The 16121-nt window shown below is 36.6% G+C and overlaps 1 protein-coding gene across 2 annotated transcripts in view; it reads right to left on the bottom strand.

The window, feature by feature from the left end:
- LOC141907014 (solute carrier organic anion transporter family member 4A1-like) overlaps positions 1-5117 on the bottom strand; it is a 34336-nt gene extending 29219 nt beyond the window's left edge. Inside the window, exons 1-13 of one of the 2 annotated variants that reach the window (XM_074796552.1) lie at positions 4992-5117; positions 4658-4705; positions 3506-3769; positions 3117-3392; positions 2527-2688; positions 2324-2426; positions 2100-2221; positions 1878-1984; positions 1637-1790; positions 1334-1529; positions 1073-1229; positions 702-898; positions 541-605 (exon numbers count right to left, since the gene is read on the bottom strand). In XM_074796552.1, coding sequence (XP_074652653.1) covers positions 541-605; positions 702-898; positions 1073-1229; positions 1334-1529; positions 1637-1790; positions 1878-1984; positions 2100-2221; positions 2324-2426; positions 2527-2688; positions 3117-3392; positions 3506-3761 — 1795 coding nt within the window. In that variant the 5' untranslated portion in view covers positions 3762-3769; positions 4658-4705; positions 4992-5117. The remainder of the gene's footprint in view (positions 1-540; positions 606-701; positions 899-1072; positions 1230-1333; positions 1530-1636; positions 1791-1877; positions 1985-2099; positions 2222-2323; positions 2427-2526; positions 2689-3116; positions 3393-3505; positions 3770-4657; positions 4706-4991) is intronic. The other variant, XM_074796551.1, reaches the window with a different exon arrangement.
- Positions 5118-16121: the final 11004 nt, after the last annotated feature.

Raw genomic sequence — 16121 nt, 5'->3', positions numbered from 1 at the left:
TATATATATATATATATATATATATTATATATATATATATATATATATATATATATATATTTATATATATATATATATATATATATATATAAGCAGGTTGTTGGATGTTGTATTCATCAAATTCATAAATTCAGAAACGCTCGGATTGTTCCAATAATATTGGGGGATATAATTGCTTCTCGTGTTGTTATAGTTCAGCATAGTAAAGCTAATCTCAGGTCGACGTACGACCCGATCATCTCGTCTTGGGATCAGCGGTAACACGCGACTGTGTAGATGATAACTCGAACTAAATCGACGATAAAAACATGATATTCATCTTCGATTTGGTTTTTGCGTGGGATCTGAGGCCTGATTAATGCATGGGCGTATATTGTGAAAATTCTGACAGACTTTTATTTAATACGCAATTTACCGTTTTCTGGCACGCGCACCAGGTTTGAAAAGAAGCGATCGTAATTCGGTTTTCGGATAGGATAACGAATCGTTTATAAATCTAATCTGATAAGTGAAAATGTGGCTGAGAGAAATCAGAATTACCTAGAAATCGTATGAATACCCACTGGATACCGAGAGCATATGATTTAGCGTTGTCCGGCACACACCTGTAAGAATCGATGATTTTTATCGTTAATCGCGCGTGGTCAACCGTTTGAAAATGAAAAATCGCTTTTTTGAATGAGTGTGAGAAAATCTCGTACCTTAGCGTTGCGCTGACGGCAGGTGGCGCTGGCAGTAGAATGAGAAATACGACGACTATAAGAAAGACGAGAAATACGGGAAGAATGTGTCCACAGTCGGTATCACACAACCCAACTCGAGCTGAAGACGTTCGATTCTGATATAACTCCTCGTTGCTGCTGACAGTATCTCCGACACATGTACAATTCGTGTATAACTGTCAAACAAAATATCTATTATATCGACACAATATCAGATGTATTTCACGTAAATTTCCGGACAGAATATTCTATAGAAAATCTCTCAAATTACGAATTTTCCATGTCTTATGAAATATATGGAACCTAGTGTTGTAATAATGGCTTACGTTGGCGTAAGTTGGGATTCTTACTTTAGTATCGGCGTTTACATTTACGGAGCTAACACAGCCAGCGTGACAGGCAGAAAAGTATTCGACACCGTCTGAGCCGCAGACCGGAGTTCTGCTGGCAGTACTACATCTACAGACCTCATTACAGGGAGCTGCAAGTGATACACCGTTTAATGATCTGAATATAGAGTTAGTGTCGAAGATGAGTTCATCGTCCAATTTTCGGGAACAAGTAAAATGAGAAATTTCTTATCGAATTCACGCTCCTTTTTGACATCATACCTCTTGTTATATCCTGAGTTGATGCCAGCCATTTTTGGAGCGTCGCATCGCGCAAATAATACTCCGTTAGCGGCTATTGCGAACACCAAACTCAATATGCTCAATTTCACCATGCCCCGAACTTTCAATTTCATCTTATTTACTATCAAACCACCGATAAATAGACCGCCAGCAGCCCCGGGGATTAAAACGCCACCTAGCGACAAATAATAGCAAATATAGAAACCAAGTGAATAACACGGCGATGTTTAGAGGCCTATACTGATCATTGGAAGCCATACGGCATCGATTTTTGCTAATAACCTGCTAAAAGGGCGGCGTGTGAAGATGTTTGGTAAAGCTGATTTTCTATGTATTTGGCAATGAATGTGCCGAATCCAGACACCAGAAGTCCCAGTGCAGACGAACCAAGTGTAATCAGCATAAATGACGGGTTCTTCAGCAGTATCCAAGTAACCTTAATGAACAATGATATAAGAGCTTTTATGAAAAAGTAGGGGAAATAGAAAATGATAAACTGCTATACTTCCGAGCTCGGTTATACCTTTGGAAGATCTTTTAAATTCGTACCAAAATCCGTTAATGCGAAAATTTCATCTGATCCATCTTGATGAACCTGAGATATTCTATTTTCACGATAAATCTTCGCTTCTAAAATTATATAAGATAGAAAAAAATATCAAATGAATTCAATTCAAAATTGAGCAAATTAGAAAATTGATGATGCACTTTCAATCGTTCTTTGATTGAAATAATTTTCCCTTACTTGGCGATTCACGACCAAAGCAGAAGAAAGTAATACCACTTAAAAACGCCATTACTGTACACAGTATAAATCCTAACCACCAAGCACCAACCCACCTTGGATCTTCGGGTGTCATATCTAAACTATAATATGCAGACAAAAAAATATACCGCACATAATATTATATATGAATTCATTGCATCAAGAATTGATGATGCGTTCACGTGTTTATTTTTTCTGGCGACCTTTTTGCGTCGATTTTGTCGAAATCTACGTAGAAGTCTAGAAATAAACCACCGACAATGAATCCTAAAGCCGGACCAATAGCGGTAAATGCTTCAAATATGCCTATAAACACACGAACAACACGCATGATTGATCAACAGTAGAGTAAAATGACAAAATATAAATGCGGTGATGTATGTAAGAAACCGGATTTCATGATTACCGTAATAAAGCGGCAGTGTGTTCGTGGAAACATTTTCGTCCAAGTAGATGACACCTGTAGTATAAAGCGTCGTTCCTCCGATACCCAAAAATATCTGCCCCAATATGAATACGTACATATAATTCTGGAGATTACTGTTGGAGATACAGATTGATTGACCCGCTGAAACACGACGTAAACGGGAAAAATACTATTATCACTTTAATGAAACATCATTGTTTAGTAAAATCAACGTTAATGTCTTAATTTCGCAATTACTTATTAGGCATGGACATAATAGGAATAGGATGATTGGGGAAAACCAACTCCACTGTGTTGAAATCGTTCATCGAAAAAAATTCTTAGTCATTTCTTGTTTGAAAAAAATCTCTCTAAACTATATTCTATATAATGTACGTAGTGTCTGTGTAATATTTTCTATGTAAATTATTCTATAGTTTAATCGCCTGAGGCTATTTTCGTAGTACTTGATATGAATATTTTTAGAATACTTGGAAATTAATGTGGGCAATTGTCATTTCAGGTGGTAATCGAGAGAATCAATTTTTATTACGTTCAAAACTAGTTCTACTGAACAAGTATCGCCTTACCGGGACATGTGTCCGCGACCCTCAGACCGGGTTGATATAGATCAGAAAAAACGTGAGGTAATACAGTGATAAGTGACCCGATACCCAGCATCCAGGCCGAGAAACCAACCCATCGAGGCATATTCCCTAATCTGCTGAAGTAAGCGACAAAGGCTACCACTAATCCTGACGTAATATCATAGGAACTTGCTATCAATCCTGTCTGGTAACTGGACAGTTCAAAACGTCGCTCTAAACTCGCCATATTTACACCGATCAGTCCAATACACGCAAATCCTTCAGGAAACAAAAAACATGACATTTTTAGAGTTATCATTATATGTTAAGATAACTGATTTGAGCTAGGTAGAGAAAAAAGAAGTTACACCGCAATTATTATGTTTGTTTACCTTGAATCGTTCCGTAAACGCACAACATGGCTAGAATCATTTTGCCGTTGTTCCACGATTGCATACACGCCGGTTTAAACGAAAATATGCCGCAAGACGTATCGACATCCGACTGAGATTTGTTGACGTCCGGGTGAGACGATAGTTCGGAGTTCTCCGTGTGTTGTATAGTGGCGAGGTCGATATTTGACGGTTCCCCGGCGGTGGTAGCCCCATCTGTCGCCGTATCGCTCGTAAATTCAAAACTCGCCGTCATCTTTTAACCTGATATCGAAATGATTACGATTTAGCAATGCAATGTTAATTCATGTACGTTAGAAATCAAGGTATTGTTTCATCTCAAATGCATATTATATCACGTATGATCATGTATAGGCACATTAAGACGATTCACATTTGATTTATTGCGATTGTTCTCATTTAGTACTGAATACATTACAATTCGAGACATTCAGTGTTACGTTTATCGTGTGTTGATTCTGAAACATGTTTATGTATTAACATTTCGTTATCGAATGTGGATTTATAGCCACGTAATTTTCGTATATGATGACAAATATTCAGTGAAATCTTGATAAACAAGATCATGTACATGTGTATATTGATGAAAACTACCAGATTTTGTGCTCGTTGCTTTTGAGGTAAACTGAGACCAGGGGCACATTGGCCATCCGTGCATCGATTTTATGACGAACAGTTATTAGATTTCCATGAAATAAACTGCAAGTTTATTGTACATATCGTTGTGATTTTGTGGTTTTGAACTGTGGTTGACCTTTGAGTGAGAATAAATTGAAACAAATTTGTCCCGAAAACGGGTTTCTTTCGAAAACGGGTTTTTTACTTTTTTTAAAATGCTTATAAAACGTTGAAATGTCAAATGATTCAAACATGAATTCACCGTTATAAGTGCGAAAGTTGACATCGAATTTGGGTTATGACTTGATTGTGTATTCAAATTTGGGTTCCGCGTTTCTAACGAATAGAGTAACTACAAATTTCGAGTGGTTGTTTTTCTGCGGTCATAGATTTAGATTATGGAAATGCGGATTTTAAGAATCTCGGTAAACACACTTGTAAAGACCATTCATATAACATATTAACGTAGCCAAAAGCGTTAGAAATATTTACAACTCGAAAGTGTATACAAACCGTAAAATTGTGGAGATCTAGTAGGGTCTAACTTCCATACTTTCAACACTTGAGAAAATGGAGAGATTGTAATATTGACCCGAATATTCTTAATTTCATAGATAAAAACTCTTGATATATATCAAAGGCCTGGTTTTCATTCAGAAACCACCAGGTACGTATGTGCTAATTGCCATTGGCATTTTGGCGAGTATCTCACGCCTGACCCGAGTTCGATTCCTATATTGCCGCAGCGACGTTTTGTGATCTTTTTTTTCACTAGTTTTGTCTACCGCTCGTTTTGTCCACTGCCGACTGGCCTAAAATAATAAATTCAAGATGATATTTTTCTTACCTGTGAAAAGGTTACACACAAATTCATGTAGTCGTTGTCGCGTGTATGTCGAGTCGATATTGTAGACCTAATGGAAAGTATAGTACGTCGATACTGGATTGATCTCCATTCAAAACAAGGCCTTTATAGTCATATCAACGACACATGACCAAATGGTTTGTTTGAACGGTAATCATACTACTACGTATTTTTTTCACTTGTTGACTCAGTGCGTAAAACAGTTCCAGTCCTCTCAGCTTTGCGGCACTTACTGCTCAGCCAGTTATATAACGGGCTCGAATGCTTGTTTCCGTGCGTTTTCTCTGGTGCAGCCGGTCATTTAATTCTTCTCGTTTAAACGTACAGTCAACCCCCCGATACATCGCCCACATCGGAACAGAATGATTTTGGCGGTATAGAGAGTATGGCGGTATATCGGGGGTGTTTTACTATGTATGTACATAGAGATGTACACCTGGCGGTAAGCGGGGGTGGCGGTAAATGGGAGGGCGGTACCGGTATATCTGGGGTTCACTGTATTCATTTTTTTTAAATATAAATTAATAAAAATCATTAATGATGTGACGACCAGACTGGACTACTCCGATTACGGGTTTCGGCAGATGCGTCTCTGGGGCTCGGCCACTACATGGAGCATTGATACATTGGACTGCTTATCTCTTCAAAAATCTATTTGCGATTTGGTGAAGTGTTCATTTAGTGAAACCAGATAGATCAATATTACGGGGCGTTGAAAGTATCTATACAACTATGAAAAATGATGATATCTTTGCCATCTCTCATTGGATTTTGATTCCATTCCAACATGTCAATTCTTCAAAACGACCACCAGAGATGAATCGCCAGTTTGTAGATGCGTACGTCGTGTGCCAGCCACGTTCTGCAGTCGCGCATCACAGGAGCAGTAACAATATCATCTTCAAAACCTGCAGTTGCCAGAAGTAGGGCCCAGTTGCACAGTCGTGACTTTAGTTGAAAAGTAGTCTTAGATCTTGAGACTGGTCTTAAGTTGTAAGATTTACAAAAGAACTAAGTTGGTCATGCCGTGACTATGCAACTGGCCCTAGGGGCGGATTTAGGGGGTGGTCTCGGGGTCCGGATCCCTGCCTTCCCATTGAGGTTGCCCTTTTCGCCAAGTCAAAATATTGTTAAACCTGCTAATTTAGGAACTCATCCTTTCAAAATTGGCCTTTTTAGAAAACAAAATCACGTTAATTCAACTAGCCCCTTTTAAAAGCATTGATCAGATCACGTGGCCTCGTGCCATTTCGAGGGCATTTCCAAATCCTTCGTCAACAGGACCAATAACCATCAATACCCTCGGATACAACGGGTTGACAACCATAGCATCGCAGACGATTTCTTTCGCTAGACGTAAGAACAATAAACTCACGTGGTCTATCTACACTACGAATAGCGATTAAAAAGAAAGGGACCTCTACTTGGGTGAAAAAATCACACAAAAGAAAGACGCAATCACTGAATCAAAAATACAATACATTAACATTGAAATCTCGAGTACAGGGATATTCATATATACATAACATTCGCCCATGAAGGGGTTAACAAACAGATAAGGCTAAAAAATTATACATGTACCTTGTTAATCTAGATTAATTAACGGACCGTTAATTAATCATAGATTAACAGCTATGAAATACCAATCTTTTTTTTTATCTAGTTGTCTAGGGAAATATTGCAGCACATAAAATTCGAAGTTGATAGTCGAAATTAGGTCTTGAGCACACAAGCTTATGGATGCTGTCCGGCACTCGGCCGTAACTGCACCTCTAGAAACACTTAACTACGATTCAATATGCCGCCATTTTGTATCGACGATCTAACTGAACCTAGACTGGTCGCCGGTCTCTACCTTTAGTTAGCTATTCAGACTGGTGGCGCAGAATTGGACAGGGGACCAGTCTAGACTAAACCTAGCAATAGCGTAGACGGGTCGCCGGTCTCTAGCAGCAATTCTGTGAATGCAGGCGTAGGCAACCAGTCTACACTGGAGCAAGAATAATTTTTAAAACTCTCGCGTACCAGGGTCTGGCTTCACAAAAAGGTTTTAACTCTTGAATTGAAGAAATTAATCAGGTACATGCAGTCGGTTGGATTTTCTTTTTTGTGTAGCCAGACCCGGGGCAAGAATCAATGAGACCCTCGCATGCCAGGGCCCAATTTCACAAGACAAGAGGATGATTTTGTGCTGAACACCAGGGGTTAATGTTTCACAAAAAGAATCAACGATCCCAAGATCAACTGAATTTGTCCTGGGTTCAGTCTCACAAAAAGATCATTCGGAAAGATAAAATTTCATTTTAACTCGGTTAGGAACGCATTTTTGTGAAACAACCCCGAGTAGAATTTGGTCTATGATACGAGGGTCTCGATCAGTTTAGAAGCTGCAGTTTCATACACCTAGCAAAAAGTTTTTCATCCTATGCAGGGCTCAGTTCCACAATAACTTAAAAATTGATTTTGGATAGAGGTTAACTATGCTAGTCAAACCGGGTCAACAGGATCCGTTTCACAAACATACGTAGTTATGATCAATTTATAACTTTTTTCTTCAAAGTTCGAATGCAATCATTATGAAAGTGGACCTGATCGGCTCAGTTTCTTTAAAACTTCAATGAATGAAAATCTTTCGATTAAATGAATTTTATGAAACGGAACCTATACGGGATGTAGGTTAAACACCCAGGTAATGTTTATCGTGTACGTGACGCCGAGTCTATGAAACTGCTGGCGTCTGTAATCACAACTGAACAACAGAGAAAATATATATTTATTTCAAATAAACTAATACAACAATTCATACGAAATAATATCCCATGATAAAAGAAAACTTGTCGATATTTCAACTTTTTGGTTTCAATGATCGTGGGACTTTACACGTACCCGGTACAAGTTTATACATAGATTACATAGATACACAGACCAATGAAACTGGACCCTGGGGTACAAACAATTACAAACTTATGCACAATGAAACTGGACCCTGGGGTACAAACAATTACAAACTTATGCAGTTGCAAAATATCTCAATTTCAATTTTCTTCAGTAAAAATTAAAATAAGATTAAAACCCACTATATACAAATTAAAAAAGACAACTTTTTAGAGTCTCCCTAGAGACCATTGTAGGGTGTGAAGAAATAACTAAAACAGGTGGAATAGGAAGAACAAGTTAATTGAAAAAGTAGAGCGAGGGGTGTTAAGTGCCTAGGTTGAGAGGTTTTGTTATTTTGTGCATAGGTTGTTCTAGTTATTTCTTCATTTACCGGAATAGTTTAATTTCAGATTCTCAAATTTGCATATAGCGGATTTAAACTCTCAAACATTGATGGAGTTAATCGCATTACATTATCGTGAAACTGTAACCCCGGGTAGGATTTGGTCTATGATGGGGTTTCAATCAGTTTAGAAGCTGCAGTGTGTAAAGAGTATTTCATCCCATGCAGGGTTCAGTTTCACAATAACTCATAAATTTGTTTTGGATAGAGTTAAACTATGTTTAGTGAAGCCGGTTCACAAACATATGATCAATGTTTGACTTTTTCTTCAAAGTTCGAATGCAATCGTTGTGAAACTGGACCTTCAGCTCAGTTTCTTAAAAACTTTACTCGATTCAATTTCAATTTACCTCAATGAATGAATATTTTTTGAGTAAAATTTTCTATTAAACTGAACCTATGGGATGTAGGTTTATCACCTACGTAATGATTATAGTGTACGTTACGCAGAGTCTACGAAACTGCTGGCGTCTGTAATCACATCTGAACAACAGAGAAAATATATATTTATTTCAAATAATACAGTTCAACAATTCATAGAAAATAAAGTCCCATGATAAAAGAAAACCTGTCGATATTTCAACTTTTTGGTTTCAATGATCGTGGGACTTGACACGTACCGGTACAAGTTTATACATAGATACACAGACCAATGAAACTGGACCCTGGGGTACAAACAATTACAAACTTATGCACAATGAAACTGGACCCTGGGGTACAAACAATTACAAACTTATGCAGTTACAAAATATCTCAATTTCAATTTTCTTCAGTAAAAATTAAAATAAGATTAAAACCCACTATATACAAATTAAAAAAGACAACTTTTTAGAGTCTCCCTAGAGACCATTGTAGGGTGTGAAGAAATAACTAAAACAGGTGGAATAGGAAGAACAAGTTAATTGAAAAAGTAGAGCGAGGGGTGTTAAGTGCCTAGGTTGAGAGGTTTTGTTATTTTGTGCATAGGTTGTTCTAGTTATTTCTTCATTTACTGGAAGAGTTTAATTTCAGATTCTTGATAAATTACGTGTTTACTCTCTCAAATTTGCATATAGCGGATTTAAACCATCATAAATTGATGGAGTTAATCGCATGATGGGGTTTCAATCAGTTTAAGCTGCTGTTTCATACCAGTATTTCATCCCATGCAGGGTTCAGTTTCACAATAACTCTTAAATTGATTTTGGATAGAGTTAGACTATGTTTAGTGAAGCCAGTTCACAAACATATGAGCAATGTTTGACTTTTTCTTTAAAGTTCGAATACAATTGTTGTGAAACTGGATTTTCGGCTCGATTCAATTTAAATTTACCTCAATGAATGAATATTCTTTGAGTAAATTTTTCTATGAAACTGAACCTATGGGATGTAGGTTTATCACCTACGTAATGTTTATAGTGTACGTGACGCAGAGTCTACGAAACTGCTGGCGTCTGTAATCACAACTGAACAACAGAGAAAATATATATTTATTTCAAATAATACAGTTCAACAATTCATAGAAAATAAAGTCCCATGATAAAAGAAAACCTGTCGATATTTCAACTTTTTGGTTTCAATGATCGTGGGACTATACACGTACCGGTACAAGTTTATACATAGATACACAGACCAATGAAACTGGACCCTGGGGTACAAACAATTACAAACTTATGCACAATGAAACTGGACCCTGGGGTACAAACAATTACAAACTTATGCAGTTACAAAATATCTCAATTTCAATTTTCTTCAGTAAAAATTAAAATAAGATTAAAACCCACTATATACAAATTAAAAAAGACAACTTTTTAGAGTCTCCCTAGAGACCATTGTAGGGTGTGAAGAAATAACTAAAACAGGTGGAATAGGAAGAACAAGTTAATTGAAAAAGTAGAGCGAGGAGTGTTAAGTGCCTAGGTTGAGAGGTTTTGTTATTTTGTGCATAGGTTGTTCTAGTTATTTCTTCATTTACTGGAAGAGTTTAATTTCAGATTCTTGATAAATTACGTGTTTACTCTCTCAAATTTGCATATAGCGGATTTAAACCATCATAAATTGATGGAGTTAATCGCATGATGGGGTTTCAATCAGTTTAAGCTGCTGTTTCATACCAGTATTTCATCCCATGCAGGGTTCAGTTTCACAATAACTCTTAAATTGATTTTGGATAGAGTTAGACTATGTTTAGTGGAGCCAGTTCACAAACATATGAGCAATGTTTGACTTTTTCTTTAAAGTTCGAATACAATTGTTGTGAAACTGGATTTTCGGCTCGATTCAATTTAAATTTACCTCAATGAATGAATATTCTTTGAGTAAATTTTTCTATGAAACTGAACCTATGGGATGTAGGTTTATCACCTACGTAATGTTTATAGTGTACGTGACGCAGAGTCTACGAAACTGCTGGCGTCTGTAATCACAACTGAACAACAGAGAAAATATATATTTATTTCAAATAAAACAGATCAACAATTCATAGAAAATAAAGTCCCATGATAAAAGAAAACCTGTCGATATTTCAACTTTTTGGTTTCAATGATTGTGGGACTTGACACATCATACAAAATAAGTCAATTTACAATATTATACAAGTTTATACATACATAACCAGACCAATGAAATTGGGTCCTGTACAAACAATTACAAACTTATGCAGTAACATGGAGTGCGTAAAATATCTCATGCCCTTGATCCATCTCAGAAAGCCAATCATTAATTTTCTGTTTCGATTTTCTTCAGTAAAAATCAAAAATAAGATTAAAACCACTATTATATACAAATTTAAAAGAAGACAAGTTTATGGAGTCTCTCTAGAGACCATTGTAGGGTGTGAAGAAATAACTAAAACAGGGGGAATAGGAAGAACAAGTTAATAGAGAAAGTGGAGTGAGGGGTGTTTAGTGCTTAGGTTGAGAGGTTATGTTATTTTGTGCATACGTAGGTTGTTCTAGTTATATCTTCATCTACTTTGTTTATTTTGATTCTGATTCTTGATAAATAAATTACATGTTTAATCTTTTAAATTTGCATATTGCAGGTTTAAATCATCTATTCTTTACGCCCGAGTCAGTGAACAGGCTATTCTATTAGCAAAAATGAAGTTACAGCATTGTGAGACGAATCAGGGAATGAGTCCATTGTATTTCATGGATGATTCGCAGATCATGAAACCATCACAGACAGAATAACGGTAGGTCCGTACCGGCCGGCACAATATAACAATATTCATTTGGCTTTAAACTTTAGAATTGCAGCTCTGACATCATTTGGCTTTAAACTTTAGAATTGCAGCTCTGACATAAGTGGCAGCATATCAATCTCCAGGTAGGATGGAATATTGGTCCGTGTCCCTGTCAAATGGAAACTTTAGAATTGCAGCTCTGACATAAGTGGCAGCATATCAATCTCCAGGTAGGATGGAATATTGGTCCGTGTCCCCGTCAAATGGCATATTGGTCTCCACTTCATCCTAGAATAGAGAGAAAACTTGCGTCTGCAAATATTACGTTGAAAATGTTTGATCGAATTAACAGTCACGTGGGAATTTCATGAAATACTTCAGAAACAAGAGTTTATAGTTACCGTATAGTCACAACAAATTCAACACCATTATTCAATTTTTGATCGACTTCTAAACTGTTCTATTGGACAAATTTCATGCTGCAAAAAAAATCATACTACATGTAAACTTTCACCACGATGGAAGTGATTTCTCATCTGGTGCTGTGTGGATTTTATTCGGTAAAGAGAAAATTGATTAGTGAAATAAAGACATCATGTGTGTGTCTGCTATTCTGAAAATTACCTTTTTTCTTTTTTTGGAGCATATTGTCCACAGTATTTCCGGGGTAGATATGATAGGGGATGGAGCAGCACTTCTTAAAAAGCTTTTGAGAGAATGAGACATAAAGGATACTTTATACAATACCAGTAACATATTGCTAGGTAAAAGAGCACAGTGGAGTGATGAAAAACTCACCATTTCCAAACTTGTAATGGATTAGTTTTGTACCATTTCTAGCAGGATTTCACTTCCAAGAGCCATAATGTCATTAGGTTAAGAGCACTGATGATTTCCTGAAAAAATTAATACACATATAATTGCACAGTAAAGTTTTATAACAAGCAAGAACCAGGTTGCATTGTGTAGAGAAAATTACTTAGTATCTTCTAAAGAGTAATAGCAAATTCAGCAACAAGTTTCTTCATTATTTGAAGGCGAATATTCAACATTTTTCCAACGCAATTTGTGATGAGTGCATTGCATTCTGGAAAGAGAAAAATTATGCCAGAAAATGGTTAATGAAATAAATGGAAACTGCCAACTTGTTTGTGTTCAATATTGAGAGTAAACCCAGCAGGTTTGTGATAAGCATTGATAACTATCTCCTAACATTGACTGATCAAAAATCCACCATTTTGCTGACTTGACAGCAGTAAGCATAGAGACCGGAATCTGCAGAGATATTTACCAGCACTCGTTTTGAAATGTGAGGATCTTAAGCAATGTCCTTCATTTAAAAATGTTCAGTGAATTCCCAATATTTTGTGTTCACAGTTTCTGTCGAGGGCTCCTAAAAATACAAATGTATAAATGCTATAACTTAATAGTTAAGTTGTTATGAAATAAGAGCAAATTAATACTCACAGCTCTCGTCTCTTGTTTGCAGAATTATTAGATTGCAAGTGAGGAGGATCTAGCAATATGTTCAAGGTGAACTTTTCACCAGGTCTCTTGAACTGTAAATTCTAGTGCTGTGTGGATTTCATTCTGTAAAGAGAAAACTGATTATTTGAAATAAAGAAACATCATGTGTGTATCTGCTATACCGAAAATTACTATTTTTTTTAGTGTTTTGATTATTGTACCAATTTCCAATAGATTTGATTGGGGATGCAGCAGCAGGATTTCTTACAAAACTTTCAAGAGAATGAAACATAATAATACTGCATAGAATAAAAAATCATCAAATTCATCATCAAATTGAAGCCCAGTGGAGTGATGAAAAACTCACCATTTTCTTGACTCGATTTGAATCATCATCACAATCATTTTAATTGAAAGATCTGTGGATATCCTCCTCGATGAGCAGAATGAAGATATATCTATTGAAACTGGATGAAAAATGATAAACATATTAAATTCTATAACTGATAAATCACCACAAATTACTGCAATAAATCGATAGAAAAATCACCACTTCAGACTTGTGTTTGATTCGTAGAGCGCAATGTTTTACTGTTGGCAGGTTTGTTACAGTTCAGCTTTATTTTGGCCCCTAAAATACAAATGTTGTATAGAAGCATACATAAGTTGTTAAAATAAGAGCAGTTTCAAAACATAATCAAAAACTCACCATTTTACTCAATGTTTTTATGATGGTATTTGAGGTTGACTATTGGGTGTCAAAACCTCCATAGCTCTGTCCACTGAAAATATATATGAAAAACATTAAAAGGTTGATAATTTCAACTTTGATCAGGAAGGAGGTAAATCATTGAAAACTCACCTCAAACTGCTGTGATCTTTGAGTAAAGTCTGTTGCATGCATTTCAAAGAAAAAGAAACAATAATCAATGACAAAAGAGCGGCAAATGACATCTCAAAGATCAGATGTACAGTATAGGATTTTTCTAGATTATGCTGCTGTAGATTTCGAGCTGATTGACAAGTTACAGATACATGTACATGGTGTGCAGATCACTGCATTACTTCATCCTGTGATTGGACAGTGATTTGTTCCCTCATCTTCACTATTCCCATCTGTCTCACTAAAACATCGTAACACTTCAACACATCTAACCTCCCGTCCCTCCCAGACCCCTTCCGTCCCGCCCTCCCAGATAAAAAATCCACCATTTTGCTGACTTGATTTGAAGATAAATCTTTTGGAACCGGATGATAAATGATAAATATAATTCATAACTGATAAATCACCACTAATTACTGCAATAAATTGATGATAAAAACTCACCACTCATGACTTGTGTTTGATAGAGCGCAATGTTTACTGTTTGAATAGCAAAAGTTCAGCTTCATTCTTTACTCTAAATTACAAAATTTGTATAATTTTGGCTTGATAATTTTAACTCTAACCAGGATAGAAAGAAGTGATTGAAAATTCACCTTAATTGATCAATGTAGATCCATGGTGTTTAATTCCAGTGGAATTATTTCAAATTCTCCACTGTTTCCATCTCAGTTATTCATTCTACGTGTTGAACTGGATTGTCATGAAATAAATTGACTAAATGTATGAAGTCATTTTCTGATAAAAACAGCAGTAAGCATAGAGACCGGAATCTGCAGAGATATTTACCGGCACTCGTTTTGAAATGTGAGGATCGTAAGCAAAGTCCTTCATTTAAAAATGTTCAGTGAATTACCAATATTTTGTGTTCAGTTTCTGTCGAGGGCTCCTAAAATACATATGTATAAATGCTATAACTTATCAGTTTAGTTGTTATGAAATAAGAGCAAATTAATACTCACAGCTTTCATCTCTGGTTTGCAGAATTATTAGATTGCAAGTGAGGAGGATCTAGCAATATGTTCAAGGTGAACTTTTCACAAGGTCTTATGAGCTGTAAATTCTAGTGCTGTGTGGATTTCATTCTGTAAAGAGAAAACTGATTATTTGAAATAAGGAAACATCACATGCGTCAGCTATTCCGAAAATTACAATTTTTCTTACATGTTTTGATGATTGTACCATTTCCGATAGATTTGATAGGGGATGCAGCAGCATTTCTTACAAAACTTTTGAGAGAATGACACATAAAAAACTATATAGAACAATTAATTATCAAATTCATCATCAAATTGAAGCCCATTAGGGTGATGAAAAACTCACCATTTTCCTGACTCGAATTGAATCATCATCGCAATCATTTTTGAAGGATCTGTGGATATCCTCCTCGATGAGCAGAATGAAGACATATCTATTGAAAATGGATGAAAAATGATAAACATATTAAATTCTATAACTGATAAATCACCACAAATTACTGCAATAAATCGATAGAAAAATCACCACTTCTGACTTGTGTTTGATTCGTAGAGCGCAATGTTTTACTGTTGGCAGGTTTGTTACAGTTCAGCTTTATTTTGGCCCCTAAAATACAAATGTTGTATAGAAGCATACATAAGTTGTTAAAATAAGAGCAGTTTCAAAACGTAATCAAAAACTCACCATTTTACTCAATGTTTTTTGATGGTATTTGAGGTTGACTATTGGGTGTCAAAACCTCCATAGCTCTGTCCACTGAAAATATATATGAAAAACATGAAAACCTTGATAATTTCAACTTTGATCAGGAGGTAAATCATTGAAAACTCACCCCAAACTGCTGTGATCTTTGAGTAAAGTCTGTTGCATGCATTTCAAAGAAAAAGAAACAATAATCAATGACAAAAGAGCGGCAAATAACATCTCAAAGATCAGATGTATAGTATAGGATTTTTCTAGATTATGCTGCTGTAGATTTCGGGCTGATTGAACAGTTACAGATTCATGTACATGGTGTGCAGATACAGAGTACAGATCACTGCATTACTTCATCCTGTGATTGGACAGTGATTTGTTCTCTCATCTTCACTATTCCCATCTGTCTAACTAAAACATCGTAACACTTCAACACATCTAACCTCCCGTCCCGACCCTCCCAGACCCAATCCCTCCCGCCCTCCCAGACCCCTTCCCTCCCGCCCTCCCAGACCCCATCCCTCCCGCCCTCCCTCACCCCTTCCCTCCCGCCCTCCCTCGCCCCTTCCCTCCCGCCCTCCCTCGCCCTTTCCCTCCCGCGCCCCTTCCCTCCCGCCCGCCCTCCCTCGCCCCTTCCCTCCC

This window comes from Tubulanus polymorphus, chromosome 6, assembly GCF_964204645.1.
Source record: "Tubulanus polymorphus chromosome 6, tnTubPoly1.2, whole genome shotgun sequence".
Classification (NCBI taxonomy): Eukaryota; Metazoa; Nemertea; class Palaeonemertea; order Tubulaniformes; family Tubulanidae; genus Tubulanus; species Tubulanus polymorphus.
Note: the sequence above shows the minus strand (reverse complement) of the source record. Positions and strands in the feature narration are given on the sequence as shown.